Below are 12,091 nucleotides of genomic sequence, written 5' to 3'. Positions count from 1 at the left end.
CCTGACTGAACCCGAGTTTGCGTGTTCTGTGTGTACACTAATGATGATTCTAAAACAACTTTTTACTGCATTGTCATGAACAAAGTGAATGCAAAATGGATGCCATGCAGGAATTTGCTGGGATCTCAAAACCGCATTATGAACATACTTTGCCATAGAGAAACACATGATAGCGTTGGATTATGAACATGCCTTGCCACTACAACACACAAAAATGTGGGGTAAGTGGAGCTATATGAAGTGTCATTTCGTCTGTTTTATAACCCAGAAGGATATACTTGGTATCAAATGATAGCTCTGTATCTCCTCTTTTATCTGACATGCGTGGCATATCTATCCGATCACGGGTTCGTGAGTAGGGCCTAATTCAAACGAGAGTTGGTTTTTGTACATGATGTTATTTTGCAGTCACGTTGTCTGTTTTTATAGCCCAGAAGCATCGATATACGTGGTACCAATAGATAGCCCTGTGTCTCCTCTTTCTTCTGATATGCTTCCCATATCTATGCGATCACGGGTTCGCGAGTAATAGACCTCTGAAGTTCGCCTACAAAAAAGATCCAAAACGGCCATCTCTGCCCATATAAGGAGATCCGGTTGTTAATTGAAGCTAACTACCTATGGCAAATTGCATTGCAAGTTAGCTCTGGAGTAGCAAAAATCTAAGTGTGCCGCCTTCACTTACCGGAGATCACAGTATCCACTCGAAGGCAGAGGACAAAAGTGTGTTCAGAAAACCGTCTGCATTTCAGACTTTTTCATCCCCACGAGACTTTAACAGGTGCGATTATTCAAAATCCCCATGTTATTTTCCCATAGGAAAAATCGCCAGATACCGGATGTCAAAGATGGCAGCTTTTTTGTAGGCGAACTTCAGAGGTCTATTCAAACGAGAGTAACGAGAGCAAACGAGAGCGCAGGTAAACTATAAATATGAATCAATTGATTTAATTTCATGATTTGTTTTTTTCATACTTGATCGCACAGGCAATAGTTTAGTCTCTTTGGAAAGCCCCACTTCTGCTCTGTCACGCAATTAAAGTTTCATCTCGCTGCGATGAACAGTTCTGGAGCAATGTAACAAAGAACTCAGGCAAAGCAGCCTCTGCCTGACCAGCTATGGCAAGAACCACACGCAGTCAGCAAATTATGTTTTTTATAAAGTAGCCTAGCCCAGGCCCTATTAGCCTACTTTTATTTGAGCCATGATATGTGCCTAATATGCTTGCATTTCACCCGAATTTTATCGAAATATTTTTTATTAAAAACAGCATTACCGCGGGCATCCGATTATTTCTGATCAGCCCCACACGTCAATGTCAATGTCAAGAGCCTACCTAAGGACAGCCCAACGCAGCTCACTTGGCTATGATTCGTGACACATTCTAATCTTATTAGCATTAATGTTCCAACTCATCATCAACTCACCTGTTGTTACTGAGGTTAAGTAGTAGGCTAGGCTAGTCTACTGTCAAGTGTTGTTAACAGATGACTTGAATTGTCCCGCTGCTGCTGCTGCTGCACTAGGCCTACTCATGATTTGATCACAACCGTAGGCTACACTTCCTGACTGGGCCAATGGTCGTAGATAGAGTGCAGTAATTGGTTCAGTCCCTGCTTTGCAAAGTGTTGGCAAAGTGCCGTCGAAAACGGCAGCAATTATTTTTTCTTTTTTACTTTTCACTGAACGGAGGTGGGGGGGCCAGTAGGGTGGCCAAGCTTTGACCAGTGGTGGCCGTGGCCCCCCCTGGCCACCACGTAGCTCCGCCCCTGCAGATAGGCAAAACAGGAGCAATTTATATCATATCAGATAGTGTAGCATGAACTGAATGCAATTATCAACTGTCATAGATCATTTTGTAAGTGTAGCCTACAGCTTATGTGGCGGACAATAATCAATTCTAATTGTATTAGAATTCTATAATACAATTTGTCATATCAGCATGTCAATTCGTCCATTCACATAGAATATAAACTATTGCATCTTGTAAATAAGCAAGATGTGTCACAGATACTGTCAGCATCACAGAGCGTGGACCATCCGTCAGACTGACAGATTTATGGAGAAAAAGTCGCCAATGAAGACTGGGGCGACGAGCGAGACCCAACCCACCTGTGGGAGGTGATCCGCGTGTTCCGCAGAGGACTCGGATAGCGGTGGGTTTGGAGCTATTGATATGCTGGAGGCGTACAGGCGCATCGCGCACTGGAGAAATAGTTGAGAGAAAACACTGCGTGCGCAATACAGGGCTTTGGACGCCATTTGAGTGTTCGCCATTCCTCATGCGTGGTCAGTTTGTATCAGATTGTGTTACACCTTCATCAAAATGATAGCTGACCCGGTTCGGGTCCAACCCGAAGGACCCCTACGAGATTTTCTATTTAGGTCGGCGCTATTACCGGAGTTCTGTCATAATGGAAACCACCGGCAGTGTGCGTAATTGTTGTGACAGAGACACAACGGGTCCCATTCACTGAAACAGCAAAAAACTCGGAGCAGCTGCCGATAAATACGAATGTATTTGACATATTCTTGGAACCGGATATCCAGAAGGTCAGCTGTTCGAACCAGTGGGTGACATTTGTATGACGGTGAGATGAACGAGCCTGAACTTCAGCCTAATCACGAAACGACGGTATCGTTACCGATATGATGTCGTACTGAAGAGCACTGCAGGCGGTTAAAAGGATGGAAAGGTGAAGGACGCGTCCCTTTGAGTTTTTCTTAACCAACTGCGGAGCGACAGTGCTTTGTGGAAAATGACACCCATTCTTCTACATGTGATTTTTATGCTGTGTGGAGGTCATGTACTTCATGCAGGGGCAAGTAAGTAGACCAGTACGTTCCCCATCTATCAATCATTGAGTCTTACATTCACTTTATTCCTTGTCTTCCCATCCCTCTGATGCCCATCAGAGTTATAATGTGCATTCTAATGCAGGTGTATTGAGGATGATTAAAAGGAAAACACTACCTGGTTAAACTTCTATTATATCTACCAGTCAACATACAATACAGTTCTGGTTAAGCTGCAACACCAGCTATTTAGCCAATTCCAGAACACATATATTGTGCCGGCCAGCTATTAGAGTAATGGGGCTTGCCTTTAAGTGCCTTGGATTTATTGTGTGTGTTTGTGTTTATGTGTGCCTGAAGGTGTGTGGGTGAGGCTGTGGCAGGGTGGGGTAGGGGTAGGGGTTTGGGGGTAGGGGAGTGAAATGTGTGAAAGTGTCCACTGTAAATCACATGAAGTCATGACACGTACAGCTACCAAGTCAATTGAAGTGTGTTACCTGTTTCTGTCACAAACTCAGTTGCTCTTACAGAAATACTTGCTATAGAATGACAGCATCATTAGTGCTCTTAGCACTCACACATGGTTAGATTTAAGCAGCCTAGACAAACCGTTTCCCTATATATCATACTGTATTTATTTCTGTCTTAATGATATTTTTGTGCTCCATAATGTAGAGGGTGTATCAGTGACAGAAAACCAAGGGCAGACTTGGGCACGCTCTCTTCAAATGTAATTGATGTACTCACTTATCAGAAATGAGTGAGCATGGTGCTCGCTCATGTTTAAAGCGCATTTAGTGGATTGCAGCGCAGTGCCAGCCAGCTCAATATTCATCCACACGGCTGCCAGAACCCGTTTATCAATCAGTGGGAGCGCTTAAAGAACCTGCACTCACATTTAAGATCAGCATTTTTAGTGGACCACTTTATGGCCTGTGGGGTCTGGTCTGTTTACCCCTGTCACAGATGACAGAATCTTATTCAAGAGTGGCCTATGTGGGTCAACAGTCAAATATGAGTGTTGCTATGCAGAGTTGAGAAAACAAATAAACATATGCTAATAATCCATTTTATGATGTACAAATAGCAATATGGCGATGTTGAAGGAGATGCAGAGCTCATTCTGACAGAGCTGCAGGTATTGAGAGCAACCATACCAACGGATATCCTGTCTCTGCTGAATTACTGAAGCTAAGCAGGTGTGGTTAGTACTTGGAATCTCTGCGGACCCCTCACATCCTGGTCACAAGCAGTTCAACCTCCTTCCCTCTGGTAGGCGATACAGGGCACTGTTCGCAAAAACCAGCCAACATAAAGACAGCTTCTTTCCCCAAGCAGTCACTCTGTTGAACGCTCCGAAATAGCCCCCACCCTTACACTGAACAAAGTCAATCAACACTGTTCTGCTCATCTACCTCGTGCATACTTCAATCTTACACAATTACAATATTGTTATTAATACATTATCATTGCACTGAACTCCACTATATTTGTATTTAAATCTCAGACTATACTGATATTGCACTATTCCTTCTCTCTCTTCAATTGTTCAATTGTATATTTTTATATTGTATATTGTATCTTGCCTGTGCCTATTGAAGTGTCCACGACCATGGCAACCCCCATGGCAATCCCAATGCCCCAGTGCAGTGACGGGGGCACTGTACTATAGGAGATGCCGTCCTTCGGATGAGATGTTAAACCGAGGTTCTGACTCACTGTGGTCATTAAAGATCCCATGGCACTTATCGCAAAAGAATAGGGGGGCCCCCGGTGTCCTGGCTAAATTCCAAACCTGACTCACTCAATCTGCCCCCCTAATCATACCTTAGTGTAATTGCCTCATTCTCCACCTCAAGTTGGTGTGTGGTGAGCGTTCTGGTACATAATGGCTGCCGTGCATCACCCAGGTGGGTGCTACACATTGGTAGTGGTTAGTGAGGTTCCCCCCTTCACTGTGAAGTCCTTTGTCTAGACAAGTGCTATATAAATGTAACGTGTTGTTATTGATTGAAGACCCCATGTGCTAACTTGATGGACTCTAGTCTGGGATAGCCTAGAAATCTAGACGCGCCCCTAGCGGCAGCAAATTACATTACAGTCTGGGAGTCATAGTGTAATCAATTGCAGGTCTTTAGAGCCAGGTTGAAGGTATTGTTAGCCAGTCAGGTGATTGACAGCAGGAAAAAGAGGATGTATTTTTGTTTGAGAGTATAGGCTGGTCTCTTGGCTCTTAATGCTTTCCCCATCACTGTATCAGGACAACCAGTTAATGAATTTAACAAAAGGTGGTTTTCCACTGCAGGAGATGGTGGGCTATTTTGGGGTGGCCTGCACCTTTGTGTGTGTTCGGACCACAGAAACCACCTCTGTACCTTTTTCTTTCAGGGCTGATTTTAGAGAAGAGATAAGTACCTGTTTCCAGATAGGTACCTCTGTGTGGCCCTGAAACTGCTGGATTGTGTTATCAGTGATGTTGCACACTTATTGGTTAAATGCAACATGAGTGAAAGACTATGACCAGTGCCATTTTGAAAAGCAGCAGAAATATATTTTACCAGACAATACACAGTGAATGTGGCAAAGGGATTGTAGTTTACAGAGATAGCATTGTGAGGCAACTGTCACTGACTAAATACATAGACAAAACAACAGCTGAAACACAGGCTTTAATTAATCACCTGTATAGCAAAACTCAATTTCTCACCCGAAATTGGAATAAAAAATAAAATAAAATAAATTAAAACAAAAGAAAAAAAGATCATTCATCCATCCATTCATTCATTCAGCATTCATTCAACCAGCTAGCTCTGACAAGTACGAGTAGTACAAGATATACATCATTGAATAGGTGAACGAGAGGTGTTTTTGTGAGTGGTTGTTTATCATCTATGTTATATTATTTTACGTTTAACCCACAGTATATGTGTATGTATGATCTACAATTTTCTTGAAAGAATGTAGTCTTTTAACTAATGCCAGTCAGTGAGACCTGAAAAAATTATTTGAATAATAATTTATCATAATTTATCAACAGGACAACTTTTTGGAAGATAAGTTTATTTACCGTCTACCCCAGACTTAGATAAGAGGAGACATACCCTTTCTTCTTTGTGCATGCAATGACCCAGTCAGATGGACATTGTACAGCCTAACTTTGCATAATTCACTAGAAATGATGGCTCCTTTTTAGCTATAGGCTAACTGGTCTAACCCAGTTCCAATCAATTTCTCGGGTTGAAATCATTCAATAACATTAGCAAGAGCAAGTTACATACAGTGCAGATATTATTCAGCTTAATGTCATTACAATGGGTAGGAGTGGTAGTTTTTAAGAGTGCTAGGCCCAACTTAGACGTAATCAGAAAAGGAGAAAAGGCTGCACTTTGCATACATCAATCTTTTTATTGCACAGACGCGTTTCGGCGTAGTACTTTCTTCAGTGTACTTCGAGCCCACTTTCGGCACTACGCCGAAACGCATCCTATAAAAGGACTGATATGCTAAGTGCAGCCTTTTCTCCTTTTCTGATATTCTACATAACAGTTAATTCAACTCAGGTCTACCCTTTCAAGACCCTACATACGTAGATCATACTGTGTGCTTACAAATGCATTACAATTAACTAACCCATATTTTACTCTTTTGACACGACTGAGTATTTTAAGAAGGAAGGAACACTACTCTATATGGGCCAAAGTGCTCAATAAAAAGAGCTTAAAAACAAGCATTGGCACTCTATTGAAATCCTCTTTGATCACAGTAGCTCTCTTTATAAATTTAAACAGCAATATATTTGCAAATATATCATTCAGCACAAGTTACCACATACAATTCAATTAAGTATATGGTACTTATATAAGTTCTGAATCAAGTATTTAGGATAGCAAGTATTGTGACTTGACAATAGATTTTGCTTGACAATAGATTTAATAAAACATATGCCATGGTATGATTGTTCAGAGAAGAACTTTATTTTCAATTTACTCACAGACTTACTGGCTTAGAGTGTGACTCACAGAATCTGACACTGAAATGTTACATTTTAGATACAACCCACTGCCTTCATTCATCCCACTTCAAAATTGATTTTAAAGAGAGTAAGTAGCCATGTTTGATTTTAAGCATCTTTCAGTGTTGCCTAAACCAAACAGGCCTAAGGCAGACACTGGCCCAGGGCAGATTAAAGACCTAGTCATCTCCGTGGCAGCGGTGCCCTCTCAGGTACTGCAGAGATATGTCTGCTAGCACTGCAGTGGTCCTGCCTTTGCAATTACTGGATAGAACATGAATGGAAACGGGAATATATTTGCATAATGACCCTACATGACAGCTTTAGCTAAATAAAGAAGCTGTTCCATATTCATCACCCCATGATATGCCCAGGCTCTTTTTATTCTGGGCTGATGACAGCTGCAGACTGGGATGTTTTTGAGAAAGAAGCTGTGGCATTGGAGCCGGATTATTTTTACCTTCAAAACACAGTGACAGAGACACTATAGAGACATGTCAGCTAACACTGGTGTGTGCGCTGCCTGATCATCCCCCGCTGTTTTCTGTAATGTCATCCTTTCAAGTGAACAACAGACCGCTCTGATTCAGAACTGAGAACGCCATGAAGACAGATTTCACACTGAACACGGTGAATCACACAGTGTTTGAGACTATAAAGACAGTCTAACAATTGTGTGTTTTGTTTTTATTTGTAAGCTGCTTCAAGGTAACCTTGACGGGGGGTTTATTGCAGGACAAAGGGGACTTACTCACCATAGCCTGCTGAAAATGAGTGGAAGATGTCTATGATGTGGTAATGAGCCAGTGAAGGACATGACATTGTGATTATGGTTTTGTTATCTTCAAAGTCCCTTTGTCCTCCTCTCCATCAGATCGGCCTTCCGCCCCCATCAACGTGTCCATCACACACCTGCGAGCTGACTCGGCGACCGTGTCTTGGAACATTGTGGACGGAGATGTTGTCATTGGTTATGCTATCTCACAGCAGGTTAGTGCGAGATCTGGAAACTGGCTGTGTCCTAGGGGGCAAATCGAATTGCTTCCTGGGCTGTGACCTTGAATAACTGAGTTTTTTAGATTAGATTTGAGATTTAAGTTTTAAAAAGAAATGTCTTTGTGTGTGTGTGTGTGTGTGTGTGTGTGTGTGTGTGTGTGTGTGTGTGGGGTACATGTATTTGTTTCCTCGGCTTGTGTGTCTGTGTGTATGCCTTATTGTGTGTGTCTCTGTGTGTGTGTGTCAGAGGCAGGATGGCTTGGCACAGAGGTTCATCAGAGAGGTGAACACCAGCAGCCGGGCTTGTGTGCTCTGGAACCTGGATGAGGATACTGATTACATCATTCAGGTCCAGTCCATTGGCCTGCATGGCGAGAGCCAAGCAAGCAAGAGGATCCATTTCAGAACACTGGAGGAGTCGGATCACTTTCAGTCAAGCTTAATGGACCAAGGTACACATGAGATCAAAGGTCCACTTGACTTGCAAGGCTGACGGACTTGACAGGTTTCATTAGGGATCTAAAGCACATGGATTGTTAGTCAGGATGGCTGCCTGTTAACGTTCACCCAAACAAACATTTTATGGTATAAATTGAGTAAAATGCAGAGGTGGTGTAGTGTCAATACAAAAGCTAGAATGCAGGTTATTTTTTTCCTTGCTTCTCACAGTTTCATGTGTGCCTTATTCATATTGCCTTTCCCTTCTCCTGTGTTACTCTGATTTAGATGACCCTTCAGTGGAGGGCCTGGACATGTCCAGACAGCTGCAGACTGGAGAGATGGTCATTATTATGACAGTACTAATCATGTGGGCAGGTAAACACCCATGCAGATCTCAGTGGACAACACTAGTCCTGCGTTGGCACTCCAATAATGAAAAGTTCCACCCTAATGTTTGCCAAAGGGCTGTGGGGTTATCTTTTCAGCTTTTAAATTTCCATATTTTTTGTCAAACTCATACAGTTACTAATGTTTTGCTTTCTTATGGTATTTTGCTTTCTGACTTGCACACAATTTGCCACTCTTCTGTCTCTCACACATGTCCTTACCAGGGGTGGACAGTAACTGAGAACATTTACTCGATTACTGTATTTAAGTATGATTTTTGAGTATCTATACTTTGAAACTTGTGACTTTTACTCCACTACATTTGAAAGAGAAATACTATACTTTTGACTCCACTACATTTGAAATACGAGCATGAAGTACTTGTTACTTTTAACCACATTTGAGTCTTTGAATGCAATAATGTGATAGACCATCTTGAAGTTATTTTTTTTCAGTAGTCCAATTTGAACTTGGCTGAATTGGTTGTGGTAATGATGGTGACAATAGATTCTTCATCAGAACATCCTCCATGTAGCCTGGGAGAACTACACAAACCTGTTTGTAATAGATTCTTCATCAGAACATCCTCCATGATGTAGCCTGGGAGAACTATACAAAGTTTGCAATATTCTTCATCAGAACATCCTCCATGTAGCCTGGGAGAACTACACGAACCTGTTTGCAATAGATTATTCATCAGAACATCCTCCATGTAGCCTGGGAGAACTACACAAACCTGTTTGCAATTGAGACTTGAGAAGTGGTCTGGTGTTATCCTACTCAAAATTCAGTTATCTGGTTTTGTATTTGGCAGTTAAAATGTTTTTAGATTTGTGAACAGAGAATGAATAATGATTTAAATTATATTATTGCATCCATTTGAACAGTTGCAAGGTTATGAAAATAGGTCAAATGTTTTTGTTGTATGTAAGTCCTAGTGACCAAATGATGACCCTATTACTGTAATGACCAAATAAACATTACATTACAATACATTAAAAAGGACAAATACTTGTACTTCTGAATACTTAAGTATTTTTAAAAGCAAGTACCGGTACTTATGTACTTCTGCTTATCTAAAAATCTGACTTAGCAACTTTCACTTGTATTGGAGTAATATTTGACAAGGTGTATCGATACTTTCACTTAAGTAAAATAATTGTGTACTTCATCCACCTCTGGTCCTACTGGCAAAATTGGCACCTGTTGTGCGATCATACATCAGCCATCTATACTTGGCAGCCTCATGCTGAGATGGATATCACAGTGCTAAAGCCTTAAGTGAGGGCGCTCTGTGGGAATCCAGAAGGAAGAAAAATGACTGTCATGAGGGAACTTACGGGAAAAGAAACAGATTTTTCTGTTAGCTGGCAATTAAGAAAAGACAGCTATTGGCTTGTCTTCTGCCAATTGTTGAATTAAACATTTGAAGTGCAGCATCTACAGTAATGTGCTTTTACACTACTGTTACATTTTATTTGTTGAAATTAAATAATTGTCTCACCGTCTTTCTCAGCTGTCATAGCACTGTTCTGTAGGCAGTATGACATCATCAAAGACAATGACTCCAACAACCACAGCAAAGAGAAGGCCAAGCCCCCCTCAGAGCACAGTACTCCCGAGTACCACAATGGAGGCTTATTAGGCAGTAAGGTAAGTGAAGAGCACCCTATAGGCCTAACTACACCCTATAGGCCTAACTACATTTACAAATGTACCTAAAGAATCCTGCAAGCCACATGGTAACTAACAGCAAGACCACACAGGGCATGCAAGTGAATTGTTCTGTTCATGGAGCCAAAAATAGTTTTAGAAGACTGGTCAATTTTTTTTAATATAAAATAGTAAAAGCCAATTGTTGCAACATATGATCTGTCTACAGAAAAGTTTTGTGCCCGGTGTAGCCCTGCTGTAGAAGACTATTTGAACTCTTCAGATGAGGAGACACGGGGCAACTTTTTGAGCAATGTTGCTGGGCAACCACATAACCAGTTCCATTGATTCTGATTGGATGATCAAGACGATTTGCCCACTGATGATTAAATTTCTCAAGAAAAGAAATTGTTGCCCAATATCAGTAGGAACAGGCCAGAACCACAATAATAAGGAACATTGCCCAGCAACATTGCTCAAAACGTTGCCCCCTGTATCAGCAGCTTTAGGCTAATTTTTTTAGGAACATGTGAAACAAGTTATGAGAAATAAGCAATGTGAACTTTCATGGAGTGTCCAATCCCTGCCTTCTATTACAACTGTGTTTATCTGACATATCATTGTTACAGATGAGCTAAGAGCCTGAGCTAAGAGATAGTTAACAAAGAAGACAGAATATCAACGTTACATCTATGAATTTACTCTATGCATCATAGCACTAATCTAAAGATAAGTGACAAGTAATTATGTTCTGCAAACAGTATTGGTTATAATCTGTGATATCTGTGCTCTCTTACAGTTTCAAAGAACCACATCATCAATTAGTATCATCAAGGTCTGACCCAGGCCTCCACTAGGCCAGGGTTCCAGCTTAGCTCCTACCTCTACATTAGACCTCCAACTGACTTGGCAACCACTTTTCGTACCGGGCTCTGACCCTGGCTACTACTAGCCACTTACCTGTCCCAGCCCCAGAGGTGTGGCTCAGACACCTGCTTGGCACGTGATCCTGTCACCTCACACAACGGCTCCAGTGTCCTCCCACCTGACCAGGCCTCCTCTGACGTGACCCTGGAGCTATGTGATCCTGCAGGCTACTCTTAGTCAAGCAAGGAAGGGATCGCCTGATCCTGATTCCCATCTCACCCAACAGCACTGGCTTGGCCCTTCCTGACCCCGTGCACAATCCCGATCAGTTCTTGACTCAGCTGAGCCAAACCTCTCCCACGAAAACTGGTGTGACCTTCTTGCCTGGGCAGATTGCCACCTTATCTGGCCACTCAACTGCACGGCACTTTTATCTGGCTCATCACATTTTTTCATAATATGACTACTTAGGTTGCCTCAAGGCACACAGAACTGGGTTTGGGTGTCATGTCATGGATGCATCTAGCTGTGATCCAACAGAGACATCTGAAGACATTTGAGTAGCCCACATGGACCCCACTTGAATTCCAAGTGGACCTACTTGTGTGTGTGTGTGTGTGTGTGTGTGTGTGTGTGTGACTTATTTTCGATCACACTCTGTATATTGTTATGTGGAGAGTAGAGTAGGCAAAGGAAACTACTTATGTGTGTGTTAATGAAACTATGGAGTTAACTGCCAGAATTCATATTTGCATTAAAACACTGTCTGATGAATGGATTGAGATGTGCCTGTCAGAAAATTGGGACTTTATTCAGTTATATGCTAAAATGGGCATTTTCAGAGAAACACTGTTGATGTTTTTGATGTTTACTAGACAACAGAATAGATAAACCTACTGTCTTAACATTGATAATCCAGATGGTTCATTTAGGCTAGG

The 12,091-nt window shown here is 41.8% G+C and overlaps 1 protein-coding gene across 1 annotated transcript; it reads left to right on the top strand.

Annotated features, from left to right (window-relative positions):
• The first annotated feature begins 2,644 nt into the window (after positions 1–2,644).
• fndc4b (fibronectin type III domain containing 4b) lies at positions 2,645–11,127 on the top strand. The gene is made up of 6 exons (XM_076299941.1): positions 2,645–2,827; positions 7,684–7,799; positions 8,053–8,257; positions 8,532–8,621; positions 10,150–10,286; positions 11,086–11,127. The coding sequence occupies exons 1-6, from the start codon at positions 2,761–2,763 to the stop codon at positions 11,125–11,127; spliced, it is 657 nt and encodes a 218-aa protein (XP_076156056.1). The 5' UTR covers positions 2,645–2,760.
• Positions 11,128–12,091: the final 964 nt, after the last annotated feature.

The sequence above is a fragment of the Alosa pseudoharengus genome, unplaced genomic scaffold, assembly GCF_046254945.1.
Source record: "Alosa pseudoharengus isolate Yale_2024_CS ecotype anadromous, Long Island Sound unplaced genomic scaffold, YU_APseudo_1.1 YU_APseudo_1.1_scf_22, whole genome shotgun sequence".
Taxonomy (NCBI): domain Eukaryota; kingdom Metazoa; phylum Chordata; class Actinopteri; order Clupeiformes; family Clupeidae; genus Alosa; species Alosa pseudoharengus.
This window is presented reverse-complemented; position numbering and strand designations above follow the sequence as displayed.